Source organism: Podarcis melisellensis, assembly GCF_964234715.1.
Source record: "Podarcis melisellensis genome assembly, chromosome: 13".
Taxonomy (NCBI): domain Eukaryota; kingdom Metazoa; phylum Chordata; class Lepidosauria; order Squamata; family Lacertidae; genus Podarcis; species Podarcis melisellensis.
In genome coordinates, this window is record NC_138545.1 from 41,264,867 (window position 1) to 41,292,305 (window position 27,439).

The 27,439-nt window shown below is 47.7% G+C and overlaps 1 protein-coding gene across 1 annotated transcript; it reads left to right on the forward strand.

Annotated features, from left to right (window-relative positions):
* On the forward strand, positions 1-27,293 carry KIF18B (kinesin family member 18B). The gene is made up of 16 exons (XM_081884534.1): positions 1-324; positions 5,529-5,859; positions 6,224-6,381; positions 9,803-9,907; positions 10,875-10,985; positions 12,785-12,982; positions 14,812-14,988; positions 15,116-15,190; positions 16,905-17,017; positions 18,859-18,973; positions 20,015-20,130; positions 20,973-21,199; positions 22,427-22,988; positions 24,001-24,105; positions 25,238-25,329; positions 26,134-27,293. Exons 2-16 carry the CDS (start codon positions 5,541-5,543, stop codon positions 26,169-26,171), a joined length of 2,511 nt encoding a protein of 836 aa, XP_081740660.1. The 5' UTR covers positions 1-324; positions 5,529-5,540; the 3' UTR covers positions 26,172-27,293.
* The last annotated feature ends 146 nt before the right edge of the window (positions 27,294-27,439 follow it).

Below are 27,439 nucleotides of genomic sequence, written 5' to 3' on the forward strand. Positions count from 1 at the left end.
CACTTATGAACATTACCATATATCTAAGACCTCAAAATTCCTATCACACTACTGTTTTTCTGCAGGTTGCAGCAAAAAGCCAGCTTTAGAAGTTCCTTCGCATCCCCCCCAGCCTAACCGGAACTACTACTCCCAGCATGCATAGCGAAAGGCCGGCCGCCTCTACAGTATTTTTGTCCTCGCCAAAGGAACAGACTGACCAATTAGGAGAAGCCCAGAGGCGCGCGTGGTAGGCCAATCCACCAATGGGAAGCGGGCGAAGGGGCGTGGCCGGGAGATTTGAACTGGCGAGTCGAAGGAGGCAGAACTGCGTGCAGGATCTCGGTAAGGGGACTTAGGAAGAATGGTGGCGCGTGTTTAGGGGTGCTTGATTTTTATTGCCGGCGGGGGGGGGGAGAGAAAAATATACTGTATATAATATAGGATTCTGTCTGGTGGCCACACGGTACGAGGATTATCTTGCATCGTCGACTAAACAGCTTTTCCTGCTTTTAGTGCCTTCGGGCGACTGCAATGCGCAGAAAACAGATCGGGAAGTTTTCGACAGCGTGGAGATCTATCAATGTCTGAGGATCATCCTGCCCTTGATGGATCTCCATGTTGTGAAGAAAGAAAGAAAACCCCCCGCCAGGCTCTTGGTATTCAAGCTGCATAGGAGCAGGGGCTGGTTAAAACGTTGGCAACTAATGGGAGAGGTTTTGCATGAAGACCTCACCAAGGGGCGAGGGATCCAACAGACCGTCTTTCACAACCGCAAAACAATGTTATAAAACAGAGATTCTCAAGCTCTCTGAGCCTGAGACCACTTGAACATTGCCAGGAATCTCAGTGGATCGTGTAATAATCTTTTTTTTGGGTGGTAGGGGGTTGTTCTATGCTGAACAAGCACTCATTTTTGCTCATGGGTTAAATATGAATTTAAAAATGAGTATTCCCCCGACCCCTCTTGCATGGGGATTGTTGTAAAAACGAGTGGCATATGAAAAAGAAAACCGTGCCCTAGGCCAAGCTGCTGGTTACTGCCCCTCTAAGGGGGAAACTAGCCTTGTTAGCCTGTTTGATCTGACCATCCTCAAAATAGCCTCTTATTTCTGTCTTCAGAAGAAACAAATCCAGTACAGTATAGGGCCAAGAATATATATTTTGTGGCTGTTCTGCAACATCTCCTTGGCTTTTCTGAACAGAGCACCACAGACCACAGTCTGCATTTAGAATGTTCACCACATATCAAATATAATATACATTTCAAGCCAAACTGTCGTGGGAGAACTGTGAATAGGATCTCCTGGGGCTTTTTGGTCTGTCTGTTTAAATAACTGTTATTAGCTGCCCTGAGATAGGGGGTTCAGATTAGGACCCAGGTTCAGCGAGTGAGAGGGTTAACTTTCCCCTCTTACACTGTTTTCCCAGTCCACATAATTCTCCACACTCAAGCTGCTGTTTGCCCCTTAGGGTAAAACACAATATCTGTATGTTTTTGTTTCCCTTCCATTTGCGAACATATGAAAACATCCTGATACCAGCTTATTAATTTTAAAGAATGAAGGACTGAACTAATCTACATTAACTTGACCAACGGTGCTAAGCCACTTGGTGATACAGGATCATTCCAGATATTCCCAGTCCCCTGGTATTTCTAAATGCATAGGCAAATGTATGGTATTTTATCCAATGATAGCTTTACTCTAGCAGATACTTGATTTTTGCTAATCCTGTTGCAGTCCTCTGCACCACTGCTAAAACATGACTGCCATACAAAAAATGCTTTTTATTTATTTACTTACTGACATTGCAACCCTAAGAATATCTTATCAGAAGTAAACCCTATTGAATTAAATGGGGCTTACTCCCCGTAAGTGGGTTTAGGATTGCAGCCTTGTCTATTCGGCCCCCATCACACAGTGATGTTGGCTCAGGCCACAACAGCTTAAAATATAAATAATAAGAACAAGAATCAAATGCAGTTTAAGATGTGGATAGTTCAGTTGGTTAAAGTGCGGTTCTGATAATGCCAAGGTTGCAGGTTCAATCCTCGTAATGGACAGCTGCATATTCCTGCCTTGCAGGGGGTTGGACTAGATGTCCCTTAGGGTCCCTTCCAACTTCTGTGATTCCAAAACCGTGCTGCTCATATTCCCTCTGTTAAATATGATAGGCCATGCCAAAATATAACAACAGATAGTGGTAGAAAACCAGAATATATATAAAGGTAAAGGCGATTAGACTTTTTTGTTTTCGGCTTTCTCCTTGAATGGAATTCCAAAATGTTGGATTTGCAGTTCTCAGAATTGCTAAATGGTGACTTTGCACAGCACTTCCTTCCAACCACGTGTGGCCCCCGCTAGACATTTCCCATTTTCCTCAGTATCAGGATGTTTCTGATCTGCTCCGATCTGTCCCTTAAGACATAAATTGAGCCCTTTGGAAACGATTTTGTGAACATGGCCTGAATCCCGAAGTAGAAATGAAGGCACTGCCTTACTACAAAGCCGTCAGAAGTGATTGCTCTTTTCAGAGAGGACAGCTGTTATTAAAACCCACATTTATAATCTTGCAACAAATGAATGCATTGATTAGCCGGTACAATCAATCAATGAGTGCCTTTGGCCGTTAATCCCTTGTGGCTGAACAGGGCTGTAAATTTGTTGCCTTAGTAGCATTAAAGCAAGACAAATTTATCATCCTGTGTTCAGTTGCTGGGCTCTGAACTTCAGGAAGGTTGTTGAGACATTGTGAAGGACTCCGAGGAGAGTTAGGTGGTTGGCTATTTGCTACTTCCCTGCTTATTGGAGCAGAATTGTTTTTCTCTGTGAATGAATAGATGGCATATGAAATTGCAATTTGTTTATCTCACCATCATCTCCTTATGCAAACTTAGGTTGACTCGTGTATGCATGTCCCCAGGTTTCCCAACTGCATCATACATTTACAGAAGTATCATACTACTATAAGCAATCATGGCTTTCCCCTTTGTTAGGTGACTCCTCCTTCTTGTTTGGTGATCATTCATAGCTTTCATAGCTGAGTAAGATTGTCTTCCATAAACACGATTTTAACAATGAGTCCCTAAGTGACTGTGGAGGCCAATTCTGGACCCACATGTCCCTCCACAGTGGAGACATAGGTTTCCAGGCAGGAATTGATCACGGTGTGGATTTGCCAAGTGTGCCTTCCTCTTAGCACGTTTCTCCCTTGCATCCTGAGTTCAAGCATCTTCAAAGCCCATGAAACCTTTGGTAAAGGCTGTTCTCCAATTGGAGCGCTTGCAGGCCAGTGTTTCCCAATTGCTGGTGTTTATACTACATTTTTTAAAATTTGCCTTGAGACAGTCTTTAAACCTCTTTTGTTGACCACCGGCATTGTTCCCTCCCAGAGCTATAATTCCTATAGTGGTACCTCTAGATATGAACGGGATCCGTTCCGGAGTCCCGTTTGCATCTAGAAGCAAACGTAACTAGCGACGGCACGTCTGCGCACGCACATGTCGCTTTTTGCCACTTCTGTGCATGCGCGCGACATCATTTTGAGTGCATGCGCAAGCGGCGAAACTCTGTTACTTCCGGGTTGCTGCGGAGCACAACTCAAACGCGCTCAAACCGAAGCGCATTCAACCAGAGGTATGACTGTTGTTCCTTGGGAAGAAGGATGCACTGTTAAACCAACTGGAGCAGAGGTTTTCTACCTTTTTGAGTCCATGGCTCCCTTGACCAACTACATTCTTTCTGCGGCACCCCCGTGGGGCTCAGGAGCCCAGTTATGTCACCCTTTGCCTACAGAGCTGGCAGCCTCTCACCCTTTTTTGAACACCCTCCCTTGTGGAGGGTTCCCTCAGCCTCCTCCCCTCTCCTTGTGAGTCCTCTGAGCTGCTCCCACCACACCTCCTCAAGCCGCCCCACAGGAGCCTGGGAAAAGGATGCCCACGGCCTTAGTGGCCCAATGGAGACTGGCCAAAGGTGAGGCCAGCACCTTACCTTGGGTGGCAGCAGCAGGTGCTGCCAGGCCTGCATGGCAGAAAGGCTCTCCTTCAGCACTGGGCACTCAGCTCCCAGGCGGGCCTTGCAAGCACAAGAAAGGCCGGCACAGCACCTGCCTGCCTGCCCAGCCTCCCACTTGTCTGTCCATTCCCAACAGCAAGGGCTGGCAAACTGGCTGGCTGGATTTCCTCACCCACTTGCCTGCTAGCTCTGAGGCCGCCTCAGCTCCTGGCATCAGTACCCCTGGCCAGCCCCAGAGGCATCATTTGCCTGCGGAGCCTGTAGCCGTGGCTGCTGGACAAGCCTTTGGGAGGCAAAGATGCGAGAGGGCATCAGAGGAGGGAGGGAAGGAAAGAACGACAGAGGCCAGTGTTGCCCACAGCACCCCTGACCATCATTCAAGGCACCCCAGGGTGCCATGGCACACTGGCTGAAAACCAGTGACTTGGGGGAATATGGGTGGTGCTGTGGTCTAAACCACTGAGCTTAGGGCTTGCTGATCAGAAGGTCAGCGGTTCGAATCCCCACGATGGGATGAGCTCCCGTTACTCGGTCCCTGTTCCTGCCCACCTAGCAGTTTGAAAGCACATCAAAATGCAAATTGATAAATAGGTACCGCTCTGGCGGGATGGTAAATGGCATTTCCGTGCTCTGCTCTGGATCGCCAGAGCAGCTTGGTCATGTTGGCCACATGACCTGGAAGCTGTCTGCAGAAAAATGCCAGCTCCCTCGGCCTATAAAGCGAGATGAGCGCGCAACCCAGAGTCGTCCGCAACTGGACCTAACGGTCAGGGGTACCTTTACCTTTGATAACTCTCCACACTACAGTTCCCAGGATTCTTGGGGGAAGCCCTATCTTTTTCAAGTGGTGCGATAACTGTTTTGAATGTGGATGTGGCCAGTTTGCAGAGCTTCTTCAAGAGCAATTCAGCCCCAGCTCGGAATCAAGAGGGATGTGAAGACTCGGGCGCTGTGCGTGTTGACATGCTCCTGTCCTCTCTCTCTGTTTTTTTAAAAATTATTTTTATTATCAATTTCAACATAACATAACAAATTATCAAACCATATAATCGCATACATTATTCCTCCTCCCCCTCCCTTTCATCCGTCCCTCCCCTCCCCCTCCAAAGATTCCCCTCAGCTCCTCTCTCTCGTTTCTCAGCACATGTTATTCTCTGCATGTTATAAAATTTTACATATCCTTACATTATCTAACATCTTATCAACCAATAAATTTATGTATGTTTATTCAAAACCTGCCAAGGAGTCCAGTTCATTTTGTTGTCTTTTTAGAAGCTCCCATTGTTCCTTGAAGCCACAGTTGTCCTTGTCCCCCAATTTATATGTCAATTTAGCCAGCTCTGCGTAACTCGTCAGTTTTTCTTGCCACTGTTCTTTCGTTGGGATTTCCTCATTCTTCCATCCTTGTGCTATCAAGACTCTTGCCGCTGTTGTAGCATACATAAATACATTCTTTGTTTTTCTCGGCAGGTCTTGCCCTAACAAAAATGCTTCTGGTGTTTTTTTTTTACAAATGTCCTCTCTTTGACACAGAGCCCTGAAGCCATGGCACACGTCCCGCCCGCCGGAGAGGGCAGCGTGGCGGTAGTGGTGCGGGTGCGGCCGCAGACCCCCCGCGAGCGGGAGGGGAACCGCCAAAGCGTGGTGCGGGTGGTTGGAGACTGTATGCTGGTGTTTGATCCCGAGGAAGCCAGCCCGCCGGGGGTCTTCGCCCAAGCTCAGGACCCTCCGTCGAAAAGGAAAGGCAAGAACCTGACGTTTGCTTTTGACCGCGTGTTCGGCGAGAGCGCTACCCAAGCAGAGGTGTTTGAGAATACCACCAAAGAGATCCTGGACGGTGTTCTGAATGGCTACAACTGTTCGGGTAAGAAGGCTGGAGTGGTGGGGCTTCTCTTGGTTCTGCCGTCGAGACAGGCAGTCTTCAAGGCCGTGCCGTGGCCTGACACCATAGATAAAGGCTAGAGCCGTGGTTCCCAATGTGGGGTTGTTTTTAAATGTCTGGCACGGATGAATCCGTTTTCCATTAATTTCTATGGGAAAGCGTGCCTTGGTTTTGGATCGCTTTGGTTTTGGAATGGACTTCCAGAACGGATTAAGTTTGAGAACCAAGGTACCACAGCCCCAGGATTTGAACAGCCTTCCGGCATCTGTTAATGATCCAGGTGGTTCAATGCACATCCCTGACACTTAGGGGTTGACTCAGTGGCCGTGCCCTCCTTCTCTTCCAGTGTTTGCCTACGGTGCGACGGGTGCAGGGAAGACCCACACCATGCTGGGGTCGGAGAAGGAACCGGGCATCATGTACTTCACCATGGAAGAGCTATACAAGCAAATAGAGGCCAGGAAGGAGGAGAAGCACTGCGAGGTCCTCGTCTCCTACCAGGAGGTACCACCCTCACCCATTTCTTACAGCTTCTTTCTACCTTAGGCTGCAGAGAGATGCAGTGTTCATAGCAGAGGTCAGACCGCCCCTAGCAGGAACCCAGTTTTGCAGTTTGACCTCCACGCATACAGATAGGCAAGTGGAAATTCTGGGTTTGCCCTTGGTCCTGTTCTCTTCAGAAGGACTTCCTGAAGTAGCAGATATGTGAGAACAGGGCCTTCTCTGTGCTGGCTCCCTGTCTGTGGAATGCTTCCCCCAGAGAGGCTCTCCTGGCGCCTTCATTACACCCCTTTAAGCACCAGGAAAAACATTCCTCTTTAACCATGCCTTTGGCCATTAAATAATCTTATAGCCTGTTAAAAGTGTTGGGTTTATTTTATTTTTGTTTATTTATTGGAAGAGCAATTGATTGTTAAACCAGTCCAGGAACTGTAGCTCTGGGAGGGGAATAGGGGTCTTCTAAAAACTGCGATACAACTGTAGTGATGTATGGAAGTGAGAGCTGGACCATCAAGAAGGCTGATCGCCGAAGAATTGATGCTTTTGAATTATGGTGCTGGAGGAGACTCTTGAGAGTCCCATGGACTGCAAGAAGATCAAACCTATTCATTCTGAAGGAAATCAGCCCTGAGTGCTCACTGGAAGGACAGATTGTGAAGCTGAGGCTCCAGTACTTTGGCCACCTTATGAGAAGAGAAGACTCCCTGGAGAAGACCCTGATGTTGGGAAAGATGGAGGGCACAAGGCGAAGGGGACGACAGAGGACGAGATGGTTGGACAGTGTTCTCAAAGCTACCATCATGAGTTTAACCAAACTGCGGGAGGCAGTGGAAGACAGGAGTGCCTGGCGTGCTCTGGTCCATGGGGTCACGAAGAGTCGGACACGACTAAACAACAACACAAAAACTCTCAGCACCATCAACAAACTCTAGTTCCCAGGATTCTTAGGGGGGAAGGCAGTGACTTTTTAAAGTGGTATGATTCTGGTTTAAATGTACAGTATAGTGCAGATGGGGTCCAACACAGGAAGATGTCCGTTGCAGAGGGTTGGACTAGATGACCCACGGGGTCCCTTCCATTCTTCCACTTCTATGATTCTATGTGTTATCAAGGCACTGAAGGCAAGTTTCACACCAGCTTAGCTACAACCAAAAATGTCTTGTGCGTGTTTTCTCTCCTGGGGCTGCAACCTGATTAAAGGCATTTTAAATGATGAATAAATCGATTAATCTATTGATTAATTTTGCATATGGGTAAGACGCTACGTCTCTGACACAAGAGGGACACCTTTTGGGGGCTGTGACAAATAACCATCTGCCAGTAAAACAGCCCTTTCCATTTGCAGAAGGCAGTACTTCTGATTTACAGGAACCTCTGGAACAATAAGGGGCGTGGGTGGCGCTGTGGGTTAAACCACAGAGCCTAGGACTTGCTGATCAGAAGGTCGGCGGTTCGAATCCCCGCGATGGGGTGAGCTCCCGTTGCTCGGTCCCTGCTCCTGCCAACCTAGCAGTTTGAAAGCACGTCAAAGTGCAAGTAGATAAATAGGTATCGCTCCGGCGGGAAGGTAAACGGCGTTTCCGTGCGCTGCTCTGGTTCGCCAGAAGCGGCTTGGTCATGCTGGCCACATGACCCGGAAGCTGTACGCCGGCTCCCTCAGCCAATAAAGCGAGATGAGCGCCGCAACCCCAGAGTCGGCCACGACTGGACCTAATGGTCAGGGGTCCCTTTACCTTACTGGAACAATATGGCTCTGTGGCCCTCCAGATGTTATCGGACTCCAACTCACATCAGCCCTTGCCAGCATGGCTGATGGTGAAGGATGCTGGGAGGCGGAGTCCACCAACTTCTGGTTCCCCATCCCCTCAGATATGGCACAGGGAAGCACAGAGATGCCGTCCAAGAAAGCTCTTTGCTATCAGATCATGCACACAAGTTGCAAGAGACATCATCTCAGAAGAGGAAAAAGGCCACTGGAAGAGGGTGCTTGTCACCTGCAGTTTCCATAAGTGAATTGTGTTTAAAAATTACATTTTTAAAAAAACCAACCAGCTGCCTGATTAATTGGAGGCACCTTTTTAGTTGATTAAAAGCTTCGAAGCAATTGATCTAACTAATTAATCAATTAATCACTGCGGCCCGCATTGTTGCAGTCCTTGGGCTCCTGCCCATGGCATACGAAGTGCAGCTCAGACCTGTTGGTTGGCAGAACTTCCATCTAGTGCGTTCCCCAGTTCAAAGGGAACCCCGTTTTTAATTACAGAGTAGCGTGCCATGCCTGTAATGGTGAGAGCTATGCCTAGGGTTCGCTGCTGTGATTTTGGCAAAGCCGGGTGCTCTTGTTTGCTTGCGATCTGCTTTGGCTTTCCTCCCTCAAAAAAATAATAATTAAAAAAATCTGGAAAACTTTCCAGTTGATGGTTTGTTTTCCCCATACGTGTTGCCTTGTTACTACAAAGTATTCGGGGGAAACCTACCCAAACTAGAGGCACAGATGAAACTACCATTAAAACAGCCAGATACGTTAAAAATCAAAAATATATTTTGCTGCCAGGCTAACAGGGTTGGCACACTAGTGGCCAAAATTGTGGAAACCTTTTGGGGAAGGTGTATCTCTGAGGTTTGATGGCTCATAACACCTGATTGGCTCTCTAAACTTTCATGCCTATTGGCTACGTTCAGATGAAGGAAAGTTCCTGCAGATCAACCTAAGCAAGTTGTGCTTCCTTTTTCTGGTTCTTTGGCTATAACTTTTGATAGAATATAGGTGATTGAACAAACTTGGTTGCCTTACACTCTTCATTAAAATATCTCTCCAATGATATATAATTTTATGGTATCACTCCAAAAATAAGTGGTGTTATGAGCCATCAAACCTCAGAAGTACACTTTTTCCAAAAGGTTTCCACAATTTTGGCCACTAATTTCTGGCCACAATACAGGCACCGGGGCTGGGGAGGCCCTGCCCTGGTTTTGCACGTCAAGCTTCATCAGAATTGGATGAAGCTACTTTTTAATCGGCAGAGGACGAATGAACCTTTTAGTTCTCTCCCTGCCCACATCTAGATCACTAGATGCCCCCGAAAACTGATTGACTGGTTTATCTGAATTTAAGAAACATGAGCAGTTGCCTGCAGCCTGAAACAGCAAGTGGTGACTCTCTTGCTGCTTAGATCAGGAGGGAGTTGTGCTCCTAGCTACAGCTTCAAGCTGATTTTTTAGGCATGATAGGGGTTGGAGCAAACACCCCAGCAGGACCACCAGATTGGTTCTGCTAGGGCATTTGCACCTCATCTCCCAGTGAGCGACAGCGACACACCTGCTGGAAAACTAGTGGCTCTGCCCCAGCTGGAAAACCACTTCCGGAGTGCTGACCCCCAGGAGACTTAAATGCACTTTATTGATGCCCTATTCTTTCTTCCAGGTGTACAATGAGCAAATCCACGACCTGTTGGAACCGAAGGGCCCACTGGCCATTCAGGAGGACCCAGAGAAAGGGGTTGTGGTACAAGGGCTGTCTTATCACCAGGTGGGTACGATGATTGCCTTGCAGGGAAAACAATATGGGGGAGTATATATGCATATAGGGACGCGGTTAGCGCTGTGGGTTAAACCACAGAGCCTAGGGCTTGCCTATCGGAACGACAGCGGTTCGAATCCCCACGATGGGGTGAGCTCCCGTTGCTTGGTCCCTGCTCCTGCCAACCTAGCAGTTCGAAAGCACGTCAAAGTGCAAGTAGATAAATAGGTACCGCTCCGGCGGGAAGGTAAACGGTGTTTCCGTGCGCTGCTCTGCTTTCACCAGAAGTGGCTTAGTCATGCTGACTCAGAAAAACTGTCTGTGGACAAACGTCAGCTCCCTCGGCCAGTAAAGCGAGATGAGTGCCGCAACCCCAGAGTCGTTTGCGACTGGACTTAACTGTCAGGAGTCCTTTACCTTTACCTTTTTATATATGTACAGTGGTACCTCAGGTTAATTCGCTCCGGAGGTCTGTTCTTAACCTGAAACTGTTCTTAACCTGAAGCACCACTTTAGCTAATGGGGCCTCCCGCTGTTGCCGCCACCAGAGCACGATTTCTGTTTTCATCCTGAAGCAAAGTTCTTAACCCGAGGTAATATTTCTGGGTTAGCGGAGTCTGTAACCTGAACCGTATGTCACCTGAAGCGCATGTAACCCGAGGTACCACTGTACATATATGTAATTAAAGAGCCCATCACTTGCTTACGGGATTTCTTCAGCTGTGGTGGGAACATGAAGGGGAAGTTACTATTTGTGGCTGCAGCACATGCTTTTCTCAACAGTCCCTCTCTCTCTGCTGGCCTGTGACTTTTTTTTTTAATCCTTTATTGAAATTCATAGATATTATACAGTATCTTAAATCCACACATACAAAGAAAACCTTACATAAATTTACAGTTAAATATCGAATTACTCTTTCCACATATTTTCTAACTAAACAGTCTCTCTTTCTCTCTGCTGGCCTGTGACTTTTAGCCAAAGTCGGCAGGCCAACTCCTGGAGATGCTGAGGCGAGGAAATCTGAACCGTACACAGCACCCCACAGACATTAACGCCACCTCTTCACGCTCCCATGCAGTCTTCCAGGTAAGTGTGGCAGAGATTGCCTTTTGCAGGGCAGCGTAATTGGGAAAACGTTTCTTTCCCTCTTCATACAGGAAATATTATTTCTGTCCCTCGATGTAGTGGAAGCTTTTCGTACGCTCATGATGATTTGTGCTTGTGATGTATGCGATCCTGCAAAAGGTTTTGGGGCGTTTACACAGCTTACTTTCAAATCGGTGAGCATCCTGCAACTTCCTGCTGAACTCCTGCAGCTTTTCATGCCACAAATGCTGTGGTGTGTTTTTGTTTTGGTCCCACTTGCTTTGTGCTATAGTGGAAGACTGCCCCTCCAGATGGCAGTAGTGTTGTAACATCATGAAGCATCACGGAACTACTAATAAAGCAGCAATTAGTGACGCATTAGAAATCCACGAGTGATGCACTATTATTGTGTTGGTGCTAAGTAGCAGAATACACCCGTCGAAAACACCCACCAGCCTGCAGAAGCCTTAAGAAAAAAAAATCATCAGATTTTATTATTTTGGTCACAAACCACTTCCAGCTCACATACAATATCAGGGAAGTCATAAAACACAATAGGGATACATTTGAATTTGCAATTGGGTATAACAGGGACAATACAGATATATCAGCAGTTAAAAATATATGTTAAATATTAATCATTAAATATAACCTTTTAAGGCCTTCGTCATTATGATAGCACAGCTTGTTCCTTATGTTTTATGGCACCTGCACAGAGTTTGGCCTCCCTTAGCCTGCTCTCTGGATCCTTGTCCTCTATCAGATATTTTAGACATTGAAGTTCGGACCCATTTGGAGATTTTTGTATAGCAGGGGTGATAAATTGATCCGATCTGTATTCTTGTGGGGTAGGTAAAAAGGTAAAGGACTCCTAGGCGGTTAAGTCCAGTCAAAGGCGACTCTGGGGTTGCGGCGCTCATCTCGCTTTCAGGCCAAGGGAGCCGGCGTTTGTCCGCAGACAGCTTTCCAGACCATGTGGCCAGCATGGCTAAACCGCTTCTGGCGCAACAGGACACCATGATGGAAACCAGAGCGCCTGGAAAAGCCGTTTACCTTCCTGCCACAGCGGTACCTATTAATCTACTTGCACCCGTGTGCTTTTGAACTGCAGTAAAAACTTCCCGATAACAGGACTGCCTTCAGGTGTTGTGTAGTTCTCCATCTCCTTGACATCTGATAGGAATGTTAGAATTCCTGCTCCATGATTGCACAGAGTGGGAAGTGACGGAAACAGGATGTTTGTGTTACTGTGTTCTGTGAAGTGGGACTATTGTCCTTTGTTCTTTTTCTCTTTGCTGTCTGATGCTAGAGAGAGAGGGAGCCATGTTGTAGTGCTCCATGTGTGTTTATATGTAAATAAAGTAGATTAGCCAAAATGCTGAGTTCTGTCACACGTGATGCGCAAACTGTGAATCCCTAAGTGTGCTGGTGTCGGTTGGCATCGGTCGCTGTGATGTTCGGGCTGAAGAAAGCTTTTGAAGCTCCTGAACGAAAGACCAGGAGGGAGAGAACATGCCAGTCGGGCATGTGTCTCTGCCAGGGTCCTACTTGAGTGTAGGCTGAACTCCTGACAAGGAGGGCGTTCCACTACCTAGAAGGCCCTCTGCCTGGTTCCCTGTAACTTCACTTCTCAATGTCCAGGCCAAACAATGGAGGTGGAGATGCTCCTTCAAGGCTGTTTAGGGCTTTAAAGGTCAGCACCAACGCAGATTCAACTGGCTGTCTCCAGTTCTGCTTTTCAGGAAGTTCAGTGCTCTTCCACCCACACCAAGGGATTCAGCACTTTTTAACTTTTTCAGATCCATGTGAAGCAACGGGATCGCGTTGTGGGCATCACCCGGGACCTTCGGGTGGCCAAGATGAGTCTGATCGACTTGGCGGGCTCAGAGCGGGCCTCCGCCACAAAGGCCAAAGGGGAGCGGCGCCGCGAGGGGGCCAACATCAACCGGTCCTTGCTGGCTCTCATCAACGTCATTAACAGCCTGGCTGATGCCAAGGTAACGCCTTTGCTACTTCTTCCTGTCCCTGGGTTTAGATTTCTGTGGTCTGCCTCTGGGTTTACTGTTCAGGGCCATCCTTGGCCATTGTTAAAGGGCATCTGAGTTCACTCAGTGACAGTCATTCCTGCGTACATATTTTTATATAATAAAGTGTGTGTACAAAAATGCTTCGAAGGCTTTTAGCATAATAAATCTGACCGCGTTATCCAGACTGGTAGAGGCTCGAAAATGTGCAGCATGATTCGGGGCGGGTGAAGAGTGTATATTGTCTGTTTTTATAAAGAAATAATGTCGTGCTGTAACATCCCCTCTAATCCTTCCATCCCTTACTTGTTTTCATAAAGTATTTCCTTCACACAAACGTTTTGCAGAAATGATGGAAGATTCAGCTGCTGAAAAATGGAGTCCTTTCCACCCCCTATTATATCTCAGCTTCACCACAAGGGGGTGAAGTTGTAAGACTAATATATTCTGCATAGAATCACAGAATTGTAGAGTTGCGAGGGACCCTGTGGGTCATCTAGTCCAACCCCCTGCAATGCAGGAATATGAGACCTGCGGGTATAGGGCAGGATCTGAATTTTAATAAATAATAATAATGCAGCTGTCCCTTACGGGGATTGAACCTCCAACCTTGGTATTATCAGCACCAGGTATGTTTATTCGGATGTAAAACCCACTGTGTTCACTGGGACTTACCTCCAGGTAGGCGTGCACTTGGGACTGTAGCTGCAGTAGCCACAGAAGAATTAAAGGGGAATTGTGGGCATTTTCCTGTGGGAACATGATTTTCATAGAGTCATAGAGTTGGAAGAGATCACAAGGGCCATCGAGTCCAACCCCCTGCCAAGCAGGAAACACCATCAGAGCACTCCTGACATATGGTTGTCAAGGCTCTGCTTAAAGACCTCCAAAGAAGGAGACTCCACTGCGCTCCTTGGCAGCAAATTCCACTGTCGAACAGCTCTTACTGTCAGGAAGTTCTTCCTAATGTTTAGGTGGAATCTTCTTAAGCGGCTTATCAGCGGAACAGCTGATAAGCGGCTTAGCGGCTTAAGAAAAGGGCGGAAAAAGCGGAAAAAACCCGCGGGGGGATGCAAGATTTTTTTCATCTTGCGAAGCAACCCCATAGGGGAATTCGTTTTACGAAGCACCTCCAAAACGGAAAACCCTTTCGTCTAGCAGGTTTTTCGTCTTGCGAGGCGTTCGTCTTGCGGGGCACCACTGTAGTTTGGATCCATTGCTTCATGTCCGCTTCTCTGGAGCAGCAGAAAACAACCTTTCTCCCTCCTCTATGTGACATCCTTTTATATATTTGAACATGGCTATCATATCACCCCTTAACCTCCTCTTCTCCAGGCTAAACATGCCCAGCTCCCTTAGCCGTTCCTCATAAGGCATCGGTTCCATGCCTTTGACCATTTTGGTTGCCCTCCTCTGGACACGTTCCAGTTTGTCAGTGTCCTTCTTGAACTGTGGTGCCCAGAACTGGACACAGTACTCCAGGTGAGGTCTGACCAGAGCAGAATACAGTGGCACTATTACTTCCCTTGATCTAGATGCTATACTCCTATTGATGCAACCCAGAATTGCATTGGCTTTTTTAGCTGCCGCGTCACACTATTGGCTCATGTCAAGTTTGTGGTCAACCAAGACTCACGTCGGGTGCGTCCTATAGACCGAAAAATACGGTATGTAACCTCCAGAATTAGCCAACAGCCCTGGCCAGTGGGGCATTTTTGAATTGCTAGACAAGGTATGCAATCCCTTTGTCTGGTTATTTTTATAAACCCAGTTTTTGTCTCTGCTTCCCTTTTGGCCCACAGGGCAAAAAGCCTCACATTCCATACCGGGACAGCAAGCTTACCCGCCTCCTAAAGGATTCTATCGGTGGGAACTGCCGGACCATAATGATAGCCGCCGTTAGTCCCTCTGCGCTTTCGTACGAGGACACCTACAACACCCTAAAGTATGCCAACCGAGCTAAAGAGATCAAACTCCTAGTAGGTATCCAAGAAAGCCCGACCTCTTAAATCAGGCCGGAATTGCAACTTGTGCAAAAATGTGACGGCCCTCCTCTGTTCCCCACCTCAAAATTACCTGCTTTCTGTGCTTTGTCCTGGCCTGCAGATGAAAAGCAACGTGGTCAGTGTGGATTGCCATATCAGCCAATACGCAGCGGTTTGTGAGCAGCTGAAAGCAGAGGTAAGCAGACCCTGTTTCCTTTGGGTGGAACCTGAGGAAGGGCGGGGGGGGGTCATCGTATAATGAAGCCTTCTTCACAGGGGATATGGTAGTCCATAGCTACTAGTCATGTTGACTTACCGTATTTTTCGTTCTATAGGACGCACTTTTTCCCCTCCAAAAATTAAGGGGAAATGTGTGTGCGTCCTATGGAGCGAATGCAGGCTCCTTGGCTTCAGTGATAGCAACACGAAGCCTCCGAAGCGCAAGAGGGAGCGCTCTGGAGGCTTCACGTTGCTTTCGCTGAAGCCTGGAGAGCAAGAGGGGTCGGTGTGCTCCGAAGGCTTCAGGCAGCTATCCTGCGCGAGTTCCCATTGCGCTCCGGAGGCTTCGGGTTCCTTTTGCTGAAGCCGGGAGAGCAAGACTCTCCTGGCTTCAGCAGAGAGGGAGAGCTGCGCAGCGCCCCTTCAGCGAAGCAGGAGGAGAAATGGAAGGGGCTCCGTTTCTCCTGCCGCTTCGCTGAAGGGGCGCTGAGCAGAGAGGGGGAAAATTTTATTTTCTTGTTCTCCCCCTCTAAAACAAGGTGTGTCCTATGGTCGGGTGCGTCCTATAGAGCGAAAAATACGGTATGTAACCTCCAGAATTAGCCAACAGCCCTGGCCAGTGGGGCATTTTTGAATTGCTAGACAAGGTATGCAATCCCTCTGTCTGGTTAAAAGTTTCACCACAGTGCCAAGGAGCTGAAAACTATGCTGTGTGGCAGTCCAGCTGTTGATTCTTGCTGTCTACCTGCAAACTGATGCTTTACATTTGCTTTCTCTCTCCCACTCCCTGTTAGCATTCCCATAGACCAAGCTTTTTGGGGACCCAGTGGCAGCCCATGCCAGATTACCAAATTGGCAGAGCAGGTCCCACATGCCTTTCAGGGGTCCTGCAACAACGGATCAAAATAATACTGATTTGATCTTGAAAGAAAATGACAATCAAGCTTTCTTAGTTCAGTGTTATCCCACTAGAGTATTCACATGGGGGTGGGCAAGAGAGATTTCGACTGCCGTGGGCCTTCGCAGGGTTTAATCCGGCGCTGCCAGGGGCCTAGTTAGAAATCTAGAAAACTGGTGTGGCCACCAGAAATTACACCCTTTACAGAAGAAAAAACTGGTGAGTCTCAGTAAGCAACAGGAAAACATCTGAGCGCAGCCCCAAACAAGTGAAAGACAGGCAAAAAACACCCACTCAAAAGCCGTAAAACTTGATTTATTCTTTTGAGGAAGAGCAGGTGTCAGGAGGGTTGTCTGAGGGTGCCCACGGGTGCCGTGTTGAAGACCCCAGATACAAATGTTCCCTTCAGGCCAAGTTCCACTCCTGAAGGTCCTTAGAACTAGTCCTCCGTAGAAAGTCATTCAGGACAACACTGTAAACAATTAAAAACATTGGCAGGATTTTAAAAAAAAAACACTTGCAATGTGACAAGAACTATTGTGATAACCGATTTTTAGAGAAAATATGGAGAACATTATACGATGCAGCTGGAAAAGAGTAACTATGGAACCCATGGAGGGAAGTCTAGGGATTCAGAGAATCCTATTTGTATATGATTAAGATTTACACGTGAATGCAAATGGAAAATGGAAAATCGAAACCGTGGTTGGTTTGTGATACAGGCAGTACACTGCGATCTTGGGAACTTCGCCCTGTGTGCGAAATAAATAACTTTTTTTTTAACGCCTTTCAGGTGGCTGAATTAAGAGGGCGGCTCCGAGCTTATGAGGAAAATGTCCCAGAGGTTAGACCCCACCTTGTACCGGCTGTTCTGACTCCTTCCAGACCTGGCCAGGATGAGCTCGGGTAAGTCTGCTGTGTCTTACTACACAGGAATCATTGGAGTCGATACCTTTTGATATGGACAAGACTGCAAGAAGCCTGTGCAAAGTGAGGCATTTAAAGCTGAAATCTAGCCAGTCATGGACCCCAGGATTTGAAGGATCTGTTTCAGCTCGAAGGCCTCCTTCCAGCCTCTCCTTTTCCTTCCCTAAAAACCTAGGCTCCTATATTTTCTAAGATATTCAGAGACATGCAGTCATGTCTTTTTCTTTTTTTTTTAACCACAGCAACCACGGGGCCTAGAAATTTGCCTCGATTTAGAAAACAGATTCTCAAGTGTTGTGGATCCACTGTCAGAGGGCTTCGTCAACAATAATAATTTAATAATAATATTTTTTTTAAAAAAAATTATATCCTGCCCATCTGGCTGGGCAGCTTACAACATATATAAAAACACAACAAAACATCAAACATTTAAAGAAAACAAAATATCCTATGCAAGCAGCAAACAGACCAATAAATCAATAGAAACCAACAATAACAATAATAACAGCAATGATAAACAGTTTATAGTCATGCCCAAATTAAAATAAAATGCCCGCATCCACACCGTGCTGAGAGCTATAGTTTGTTTAGGGTGTTGAGAGTTGTTAGAAGATACACACACACACACCCTGCTCCCCTCACAGAACTACAATTCCCAGATTTCCCTAGGAAGTGGAGTTGATTGTTAAACCGCTCTGAGAGGGAAGGGAGGGTCTCCGAACAACTCTTTCTTCACCCTTAACAAACTACAGCTCCCAGAATTCTTTGAGGGAAGCAGCAAGTGTTTAAAGTGGCATAACAGAGCTTTCAATGCACGCTATGTGAACATCTAGTGTTAACTACTTGTATCGCTGGGGCAGGGCCGGATTTTGGTTTGATAAGGCCCATAGCTACTGAAGGTAATGGGGCCCTTTATATGTCCAGCTGTCCTTTGTCAACAACAAATTGTCGCAGTTTTTTGTGTTAAATATAGGCTATATGCTAATTTATGGACCTAGTAGGTATCTAAAGCCATTTGCACATAACAAAATATGTATTTTATCAAAGTAATTGTTGAACTGAAATACAATTAAAAAGAAGTATATTAATAGTGAAATACAATCACGAAGAAGTATATTAATAGTGAAATAATTATTAAGCCCTGACTTAAAATGATTTTTTATTCATAACAAACTTAATAATGCAAACACATTGGCATTTGGCAATAACAAAAATTCCTTTAGAAACACAATTTACAAAGACTCATAATCTAGTCTCTAGAAACTTGCTATAAAATGAAATAGTAACAGCAAACCAGTGGTATTTTAGGGAGCAGGCTAGCAGGCGGGGCCCATTACTTACATCATAGGAGCCGACACACCACAAAACACTGTTGCTGTATGTAGGTTTTATTTTATTTATTTGTTTTTTATCTTATATTTTGGAAATGTACATCCAGGTGTGTGTTTTTTCCTTTAAATTTTTTGGGAGCCCTCAAGTGAGTGGGGCCCTAAGCTATAGCTTGTTTAGCTTATATGTAAATCTGGCACTGCATTGGGGGAAGGAGAGAGGTATGGATCGTTTAATTGCCTACCCAGGGCGGGAGTGGGCCGTGGATGAGAATAAAACCGGCTGAGAGCTGGCGTCATGTCTAGGAGCCCAAGCTATGAAACAGGACATCCTTGGTTTGAATTTCACCTCCTCTGCAAACTTTCTCAAACTGAGCAAGGCTGTGCCCCCAGAAGCAGGACACGGGAAGGTTAGACCAGATGTCCTTTGGGTTTCCTACCAGCGCTTGGTAGAGAATGGTTGGTGACACCCCACTCCTGCACTTGGTACAGGTCAAAGGAGGCTTCTTCCGACTGCGAAGCCCCGGAGAAGGGCGATGGCGAGACAGAGCTGTTGAAACCGAATGATGGTGCCTCTTGTTTGGGAAAAAGCAGCACTGCAGAGCAGGTAAGGGCCAGGAAGTTTGTGGGATGGGCATCGAGGTCAGGAGATCTCAGCATGTGGATCCTTTTGCCTGAGGCTTTTCCACCCAGAGATCTGCTCAGTATCTGCAGTGCCTCTCTTAAAAGATTCACACGTGGTTGTTTTTATAACTGACTGCTGAGACCGTTTCTCGGCTAATCCCGGAGCACCCCACAGGGATTGCCCCACGGGGCAGCAAGTGGATTTGTGGGTGCTTTGATCAGCACCCTGAGGGTGCTCTTTTCTCATCCGCACCCAGAGGAATTGGGAGCGTTGCATGACATCGCGGCAGCTCGTCCAATTGTGTGTTGTTTTTTAAGAATAAATAAATTTATTTATTTGGTTTTTCAGATTAAACTTTTACAATCACATAGCCAACATACAACATAAAAACCAAGATTCCAAAGAATCTCCTGGAATTCCGTCCTCCCCTTTGTGGGTCCTATTGCTAATCATTTCCTCCTGCATCTTTTATGATAATCCAAATCTTTTACATCTCCATTATGTCCAAAATTCACCTTTAAACAACAAGCGGTTATTCAGATCGTCCAATTGTCAGGTGGGCATGTTGCCCACGATGGGTAGAATTTAGCATCCGGTATATATTATACTAGGACGCGGGTGGCACTGTGGGTTACAGCACAGAGCCTAGGACTTGCCGATCAGAAGGTTGGCGGTTTGAATCCCTGCGACGGGGTGAGCTCCCGTTGCTCGGTCCCTTCTTCTGCCAACCTAGCAGTTCGAAAGCACGTCAAAGTGCAAATAGATAAATAGGTACCGCTCCCACGGGAAGGCAAACGGCATTTCCGTGCGCTGCTCTGGTTTGCCAGAAGCGGCTTAGTCATGCTGGCCACATGACCCGGAAGCTGTACGCCAGCTCCCTCAGCCAATAAAGCGAGATGAGTGCCACAGCCCCAGAGTAGGTCACGACTGGACCTAATGGTCGGGGGTCCGTTTACCTTTACCTACAAATTTTACACCTGCATACCCCCCCCCCGACACATACCTTTCTGCTGTGTTTGATAGATTCAGGAACTGGGGGGGGACTCCAGCTGCTGTGGCACAGAGCCCTCAGATCCAGCTGAGAAACAGGAGAAACTGAATGCTCAGTTGCAAGGAATGGATAAAAAGCAGCTGATGAGGTGAGTCGACGTCTTTCCGCCCGATATGGGTAGAGCAAGGTCCTCTTATCCTGCCATCTCATGCAGGTTTAAGCACATATCAGGTTGGCAGTCAAACTGATGTCACAGACATTTCATTCTTTCCAAAATACAGTGGTACCTCGGGTTACAAACACTTCGGGTTACAGACTCCGCTAACCCGGAAGTAGTATCTTGGGTTAAGAAATTTACCTCAGGATGAGAACAGAAATCGCGCGCCGGCAGCAGTGGGAGGCCCCATTAGCTAAAGTGGTACCTCAGGTTAAGAATGGTTTCAGGTTAAGAACGGACCTCCAGAACAAATTAAGTTTGTAACCAACTGTACAACTGTATAGCAGTACCTCAGGTTACATACGCTTCAGATTACAGACGCTTCAGGTTACAGACTCCGCTAACCCAGAAATAGTACCTCAGGTTAAGAACTTTGGTTCAGGATAAGAACAGAAATCGTGCTCTGTTGGCGCAGTGGCAGCAGCGGGAGGCCCCATTAGCTAAAGTGGTGTTTCAGGTTAAGAACAGTTTCAGGTTAAGAACGGACCTCCGGAACAAATTAAGTTCTTAACCCGAGGTACCACTGTACTGCTTATTTGAAGGAGCCATGCCGATTCCATTCTGCTCTTTTGCAGCGTACACAACATACATTCAAAGTACACGACTTCCCCCACTTGAATCCTGGGACCTGAGTCTTCCACTCTGTGAAAGGCAAAATACGGTTCCTCAGGATTCTTTGGCGAAAGCCATGTGCTTTAATCGTATGTTGCATACACAGCCTTTGCTCCTGTCTCTCCCATTGTGGTTATTTTCGATCTTTCTTACTGTCTCAGGCTGGTAACGTCAATCTTGCACGTGGCACAAAGGCAGTATGCCCTTCTGAAAGCTGCCAACCTCCTCACCCCGGATACGAGGGTCGACTTTGAAGGCCTGGGCGGCTTGGTGTCGGGAGAGGCCTGTGAGGCCCCAGACGTTTCCACTGTAAAGGAGCAAGTTGGAGAACTGGATGTGGCTACTCGAGGCAGCCTGGAGCCAGAAGTGCAGCAGCTCGTGGATAATGGTGATTCTTGGGGTGGGGGTGGGGGGGGATGACCGCATTGAAATTTATTTTAATTTTATTTATTTGTTGGATTCATATACCGCCCTATACCCGGAGGTCTCAGGGCGGTTCACAGAACAAAATCAGAATATAAAACCACAAAATATAACATCAAAATAACAACAACAACCCAATAACCGCCACAACCACATTTTAAAAGGGCATAGGATCAAATCAACCAAAGTCCTGGTATAAAGGGAATATTTTTGCCTGGCGCCTAAAGGTGTATAATGAAGGCGCCAGGTGAACTTCCCTGGGGAGAGCATTCCACAGATGGGGAGCCACTGCAGAGAAGGCCCCGTTCTCATGTTGCCACCCTCTGGACCTCTTGAGGAGGAGACCTGCAAAGAAGGGCCTCAGAAGATGATCTCAGGGTCTGGGTAGGTTCATATGGAAAGAGGCGGTCCTTGAGGTCTTGCGGTCCTGAACCGTTTTAAGGTTTTATGGGTCAAAACCAGCACTTTCAATTGGACCCAGAAACTAATTGGTAGCCAGTGCAGTCGGATCAGAAATAGCAGTGAATGGGATTGGCTGAGTGCAGAGTTCCCCCATTGGCTGACTGGAGGGGGGTTGGCTGAGTGAAGGGTTCCCCCATTGGCTGGCGGGGGGGGGGGTTGGCTGAGTGAAGGGTTCCCCCATTGGCTGACTGGGGGGGTTAGCTGAGTGGCTGACTGGGGGGGTTGGCTGAGTGAAGGGTTTCCCCATTGGCTGACTGGGGGGTTGGTTGGTTGATTGAAGGGTTCCGCCATTGGCTGTCTGGGGGGTTGGCTGAATGCAGGGTTCCCCCATTGGCTGACTGGGGGGTTGGTTGGTTGGTTGATTGAAGGGTTCCGCCATTGGCTGTCTGGGGGGTTGGCTGAATGCAGGGTTCCCCCATTGGCTGACTGGGGGGTTGGTTGGTTGGTTGGTTGAAGGGTTCCGCCATTGGCTGTCTGGGGGGTTGGCTGAATGCAGGGTTCCCCCATTGGCTGACTTGGGGGTTGGTTGGTTGGTTGATTGAAGGGTTCCGCCATTGGCTGTCTGGGGGGTTGGCTGAATGCAGGGTTCCCCCATTGGCTGACTGGGGGGTTGGCTGAATGAAGGGTTCCCCCATTGGCTGATTTGTACAGTCTCCCGGGTCCATGCCCTTGGGTGTGCGTCTCTCCCTTAGGCTGCCAGTTTTCATTGCTCTCTCCCTCTCTGTCGCAGCTGCCCTCCTGCCTTCCCTTCCTGCAGTCGAGTGTGTCGATCCAACGGGCGGTCCTGGGGTCTTGCCCGCTTCACCAGAGAGGGGCCCAATGCCAGGTGCAACTTTCAAGACCCCCCACCTCCCAACAAAGAAGCGAAGGAAGTCAGCAGAGAGCCCACCGCTGTCCGAAAGGAGCTCCCCTTCTACCCCCAAGGGACGGGCCAAGCGTCGGCGGAAGAATCCCCTCTCCCCGCAACAAGTGGGCTCCCTGAAGGAATGGGCTGCTTTCCCCCAGGCTGACTGCACCAGCACTCCTGTCGTGGATAAAGCCAGGTCTTCTAGTCCATACAGTCTCCGCCCGCTGCCGTGCTGCCCTTTGACAGTTACGAAGACCCGTAAGCCTCTGGGCACCTCAGCCGCCCAGAATTGTTCCACACCAGCTCCGCCGAGGGGCCTGAACACCACCTTCGACCTCTGCGAGGTTCCCTGCCCTCCTGACGTGAAACCCAGCGCTCCTGAATGCCCTGCCTGGGAGAGCGTCCAGCACCTCTCTAACCACCAGGGGGCACCTTTCATACCCAGGTGGGTGCCTCTGAGCTGCAAGGCCCTCTGGCATTTCCTTCCCTTTGCAAGAGGTTTGGTCCAAGGGGTCTCAGACACAAACTATGCCAATACTTGCGGTTCCCAGTTGAAAGCATAGGGGGCAATCTCTGCCAAGCAGGAGGGAAGAATCCCATAAAACACAGTTCCTGCCTCCACTCTTATAATCTAAGTCAGAAAGCCATGGCACAAAAGGAAAAAGCAATGGGGAGGGTGGAGGAAAAGGATTACACTCAGACAACAAATTCCTGATGTTACCAGGCTCTTCCAACGACCAGGTTGGGTGGAAATGGGCTGCTTGTAGTTCAGAAAGGGGAAAAAACAGGCCTGCATGGCCTTTTGATAACCCAAACGTCCTGGAAGTGGCTTTTATACAGCCAAAAGTTGCTGTCCTTACAGACCTTCTGGGCCCTAGCAGGAATCTACTTGTCACTCTTGCTGTGGCAGTTAAGGCTCCCCATGGCCTAATTGGTACCATCACCTTTTGTAGAGTTGCTTCTACAATCATTTTAAGTTGGGGGAATTGGGGAGGAAAGTATGAGCCCAGCCGTTAAAAGCAGCACAGGATGTTTCCCATTTCCCAGCAAAGTCTCCAAAAAGTTAAAACAGTTGAGACCTGTCTGCATTGCCTGAAAGTTCCTGGTCTTTAAGACAGCCTTGCAAATAGTTACTAGCCTGCAAGCATTTTTGCTAGCCGGTTGGGTTTGTACATTAGGTGCAAATGAGGGCCAGAGCGCTTCCCTCCCCTGTTCCTGTGCCGGTCTGCTCAGTCGCCTCCATTCAGTTCTTTGTCGCCTGCGGCCACCAGGCAAATATTTAAGTGCAAGGCCACTTTAAGAGGTGTGGGCCTTTTTTTGGCAGCCAATCCCTGCCTTTGTCCCGTATCTCTTGGCAAATTAGAGGTGACCAGTTTCCTTGGGGTGAGGAGGTGGGTGGGCAGCCAGACCCTCCTGGAGGATGTGCTTCTTGCATTTAACTCCTGCAATCCTTCCAGTTCCAGGGCGTCCATGCCAGTGTTCACCATGAAGGGCTCCTCCATTCCTCGATCGTCCTCCTTGGCTTCCAAAGCCTCAACGCAGAAGAGGAGGCACACCACAAAGTAAGCTCACTCTCTTCAATAGGCTCATCCTGGGAACACAGCTATGTCCTCCTGGCCCCGATTGAGGTCATCAAAACAATATTGATTTCACCATGGCAGTGCCAGGTTAGGGATCCCTGCCTTCAAGGCTGCCAAACCTACTTACAAATATCGGTGAGAAGATGATCCCTGCCCTCAGGCTCCCAGCCAAAAAGGCATGACACAAAAGGAAAAGGGGGCTGGGAGGGAGGAGGAAAAAGCTCAGGCACTAATTCTAAGCAGTTGGTCCCTTACTTTTCTCACCCTGATTTGGCGATAGTGATCCATGCAACAGTCACCTCCAGGCTTGATTATTGTAACTCGCTCTACGCGGGGCTGCCCTTGAAGCTGACCCAGAAACTCCAGCGGGTGCAGAATGCTACGGCGAGGCTCCTTACAGGGTCCGTCCTACGGGATCACATTCATCCAGTGCTTTACCAGCTGCACTGGCTCCCGGTGGAACACAGGGTCAGGTTTAAGGTGCTGGTTTTGACCTTTAAAGCCCTATGCGGCCTAGGACCCTCGTACCTACGGGACCGCCTCTCCTGGTATGCCCCGCGGAGGACCTTAAGCTCCACAAATGACAACACTTTGGAGGTTCCAGGTCGCAAGGTGGTTAGATTGGTCTCAGCTAGGGCCAGGGCCTTTTCAGTACTGGCCCCGACTTGGTGGAACGCTCTTGTCTCAAGAGGCCAGGGCCCTGCGGGACTTGACATCTTTCTGTAGGGCCTGCAAGACAGAGCTGTTCTGCCTGGCCTTTGGTTTGGACTCAGTCTGACCCTTATGTTTTCCCTCCCCTTACGGTTTTGAGCCATAGGCTACTTTTAAAATGAGGCTACATTTTAAATTGCATTTTAACCTGTATTTTAAATTGTCCCCCCCTTATGTTTTTGTTGTAATTTTACTGGTGTTAGCTGCCCTGAGCCCGGCTCTGGCCAGGGAGGGCGGGGTATAATAAAATTTATTATTATTATTTATTATTATTAGAGGGCTTTTAATGAGGAGCCGGAACCGGGGGGGGGGGGGGGGGAATTGGAGAGGAGCTGAATGTTGCTGGCCTTTCTGCAGGGCTGCTGGAGAAGCCTCGCAACCCAATCTCTCTCCCTCTTTTTAGCCCCGCCTCCTACTCACTGGGTGCGCCACGCAGCCGCATTGCCAGGCTCCAAGGAACGTCTCTCAAATCTTCGCGGGTCACGAGCGCGCCAGGTAAACTGGGTCCGGCTAACAGTAGTGCAAGATCTCTGGTGCCTCTGCCCATATTCTCCCAAACGGTTAAGCCCACAGAGCTCTGATTATGCAGAGAACAAGACTGGGGAATGCTTAAGGGGAAGAGCAGGCAGGAGAAGATTGGGAGGTGGGGAGATGCTGGAAGCTGAAGAGGTAAGAGGGCTTAGTGAGCAGCAGGAGTCTGGCAGAGAGCAGTCCAGAAGCAGAGGCTGGAAAGGAAGAGGGCCAAGAAACAGAGAGGAGGTAGGCTGCTGAAGAGTCGCAGGTGTCTCCCCCTCCTGCTGTGACAAGCTTCCATCTCCCTTTGTCTCCCAGAACCAGAAGAGGCATGAAGAGAGCGGAGGGAAAGTTAGCTCCATTCAGGCACAGTCTCCGATTGCTTAGGAGAAAACCCTGGAGAGAAGGGGACTTAGGCAGCTGTAGAGAGGTGCTTCATGGGGGCAAGACCTGCCAAAGATGAGCTGCTGGGCTCATTAGGCCTGAAACTCCTGCGCAGGTCTGTTTTTGCTAATGAAGAGTTACCTCCAACTCGCTCGGGGTGGGTTCCTGCTAGCTCACTACTGTTAGTCTAATAGGGCGAATGAGGCCCTGCCCACCTTAGTTAGCTCCTACCCGCCTGCCTTCTTATTTACTTACAACCAGTGAAGGGGTGGCTCTGACTGTCATTGGCTGTGGCTCCAACTATGGTTGGTCTCCCTGCCTTCCGCCTCCCAGTCCCATTGGGCACCAGTCGCTTGTAGATTTACCTGCCAACTCCCTTTCTAATCTGGGCTCTCCCTACAGGACAACCCTCTGGCAACCCTGCATGGAAATGGCGCTAGGAAGATTCCGTCGCTCCTGAAGGATTGTACCCTATCTTCAGTTGTGTATCGCATTCTATAAAGATGTCTTCTTGAAAATTCTCATTGCCCACTCTTTGGTCCCTCAGGATCTGTTGATGGTATATTATCCTGTATATGTAACATAATATATATATTAAAAAAACAAAAACAAAAGCAGGAAAAGATAGATATATAGATATTCCTGCTTTTTTATATAGATTAGGGTTATTTTTTTTAAAAAAAACCAACAATTTACCATAAAAGCTTTAATAAAATGTATGATATACATATATAAAGAAAGAGATGTAGAACAATGAAATATAAATTTATTTTTAAACATCATATCAAATATTACTTATGTCCTATTCTGGTTCGTCAGTTCTCAATTTCTACTCTTTTCCTCCTGGATGTGATTGTTTGCAATTCCATGAATTCACAAAATTCCGAATGAATGAATTATACATTTGCCCATTACCCTACACTTTATTCTTCCAAAACGTCATAAAGTTTGGCCAATGAAATGTTTATTATCCTGTTCCCACACACACTAGCAATATTTGTAAATTTTAAAGCACAAACCGCATCCCATATCCTCATCATCCAATCCCTCAAGGAAGGGGATTCTTCCCCCCCCCCTTTTCTTTTGTGACTTATTATCATCTCTGTATCGACATAGAAAACCCATGATTCTGCATTACCAAATAAAATAACTACCAAGTCAAATGGTAATTTCTCCTCATCACATGGACTTTCTTTTGAATAGCAGGTGATTTTTTTCTTGTGCTTTCTGACCCTGTCTCCTGTATAAAGATGCCTTGTCACAAGGGTAAACAAAGATAACCTCAACAAATGTAGTAACACGGAAGTGGACATTTCTTACTGGCTGCTCCAGTGTTGGAGAGCATTCTCCTTGCTGAAATAAGAATGGGCCCCATCAGTATTGGCATGCCGCCGGCTTGTGAAGACGCTCCTGTTTAGACAATCCTTTCCCTGACTTGAAGCTCCTGCTCTAATTACTTGTAATTGCTGTTTTTACCCTTTTATTCGTTGTGCTGTTTTTATGGGCTCCTTTTATTGTTGCATTTCAATTGGGGGTAAAATAAACACATTAACTGTAAATAATGCTTTGATGAAACTGCTTTGATGTGTATTATGCACTCTTATATTTTTGTCACCAGTTTTTATACAGTCATACCTTGGATCCAGAACGCCTTGCAACTCGAACGTTTTGACTCCCGAACACTGCAAACCCAAAGTGAGTGTTCTGG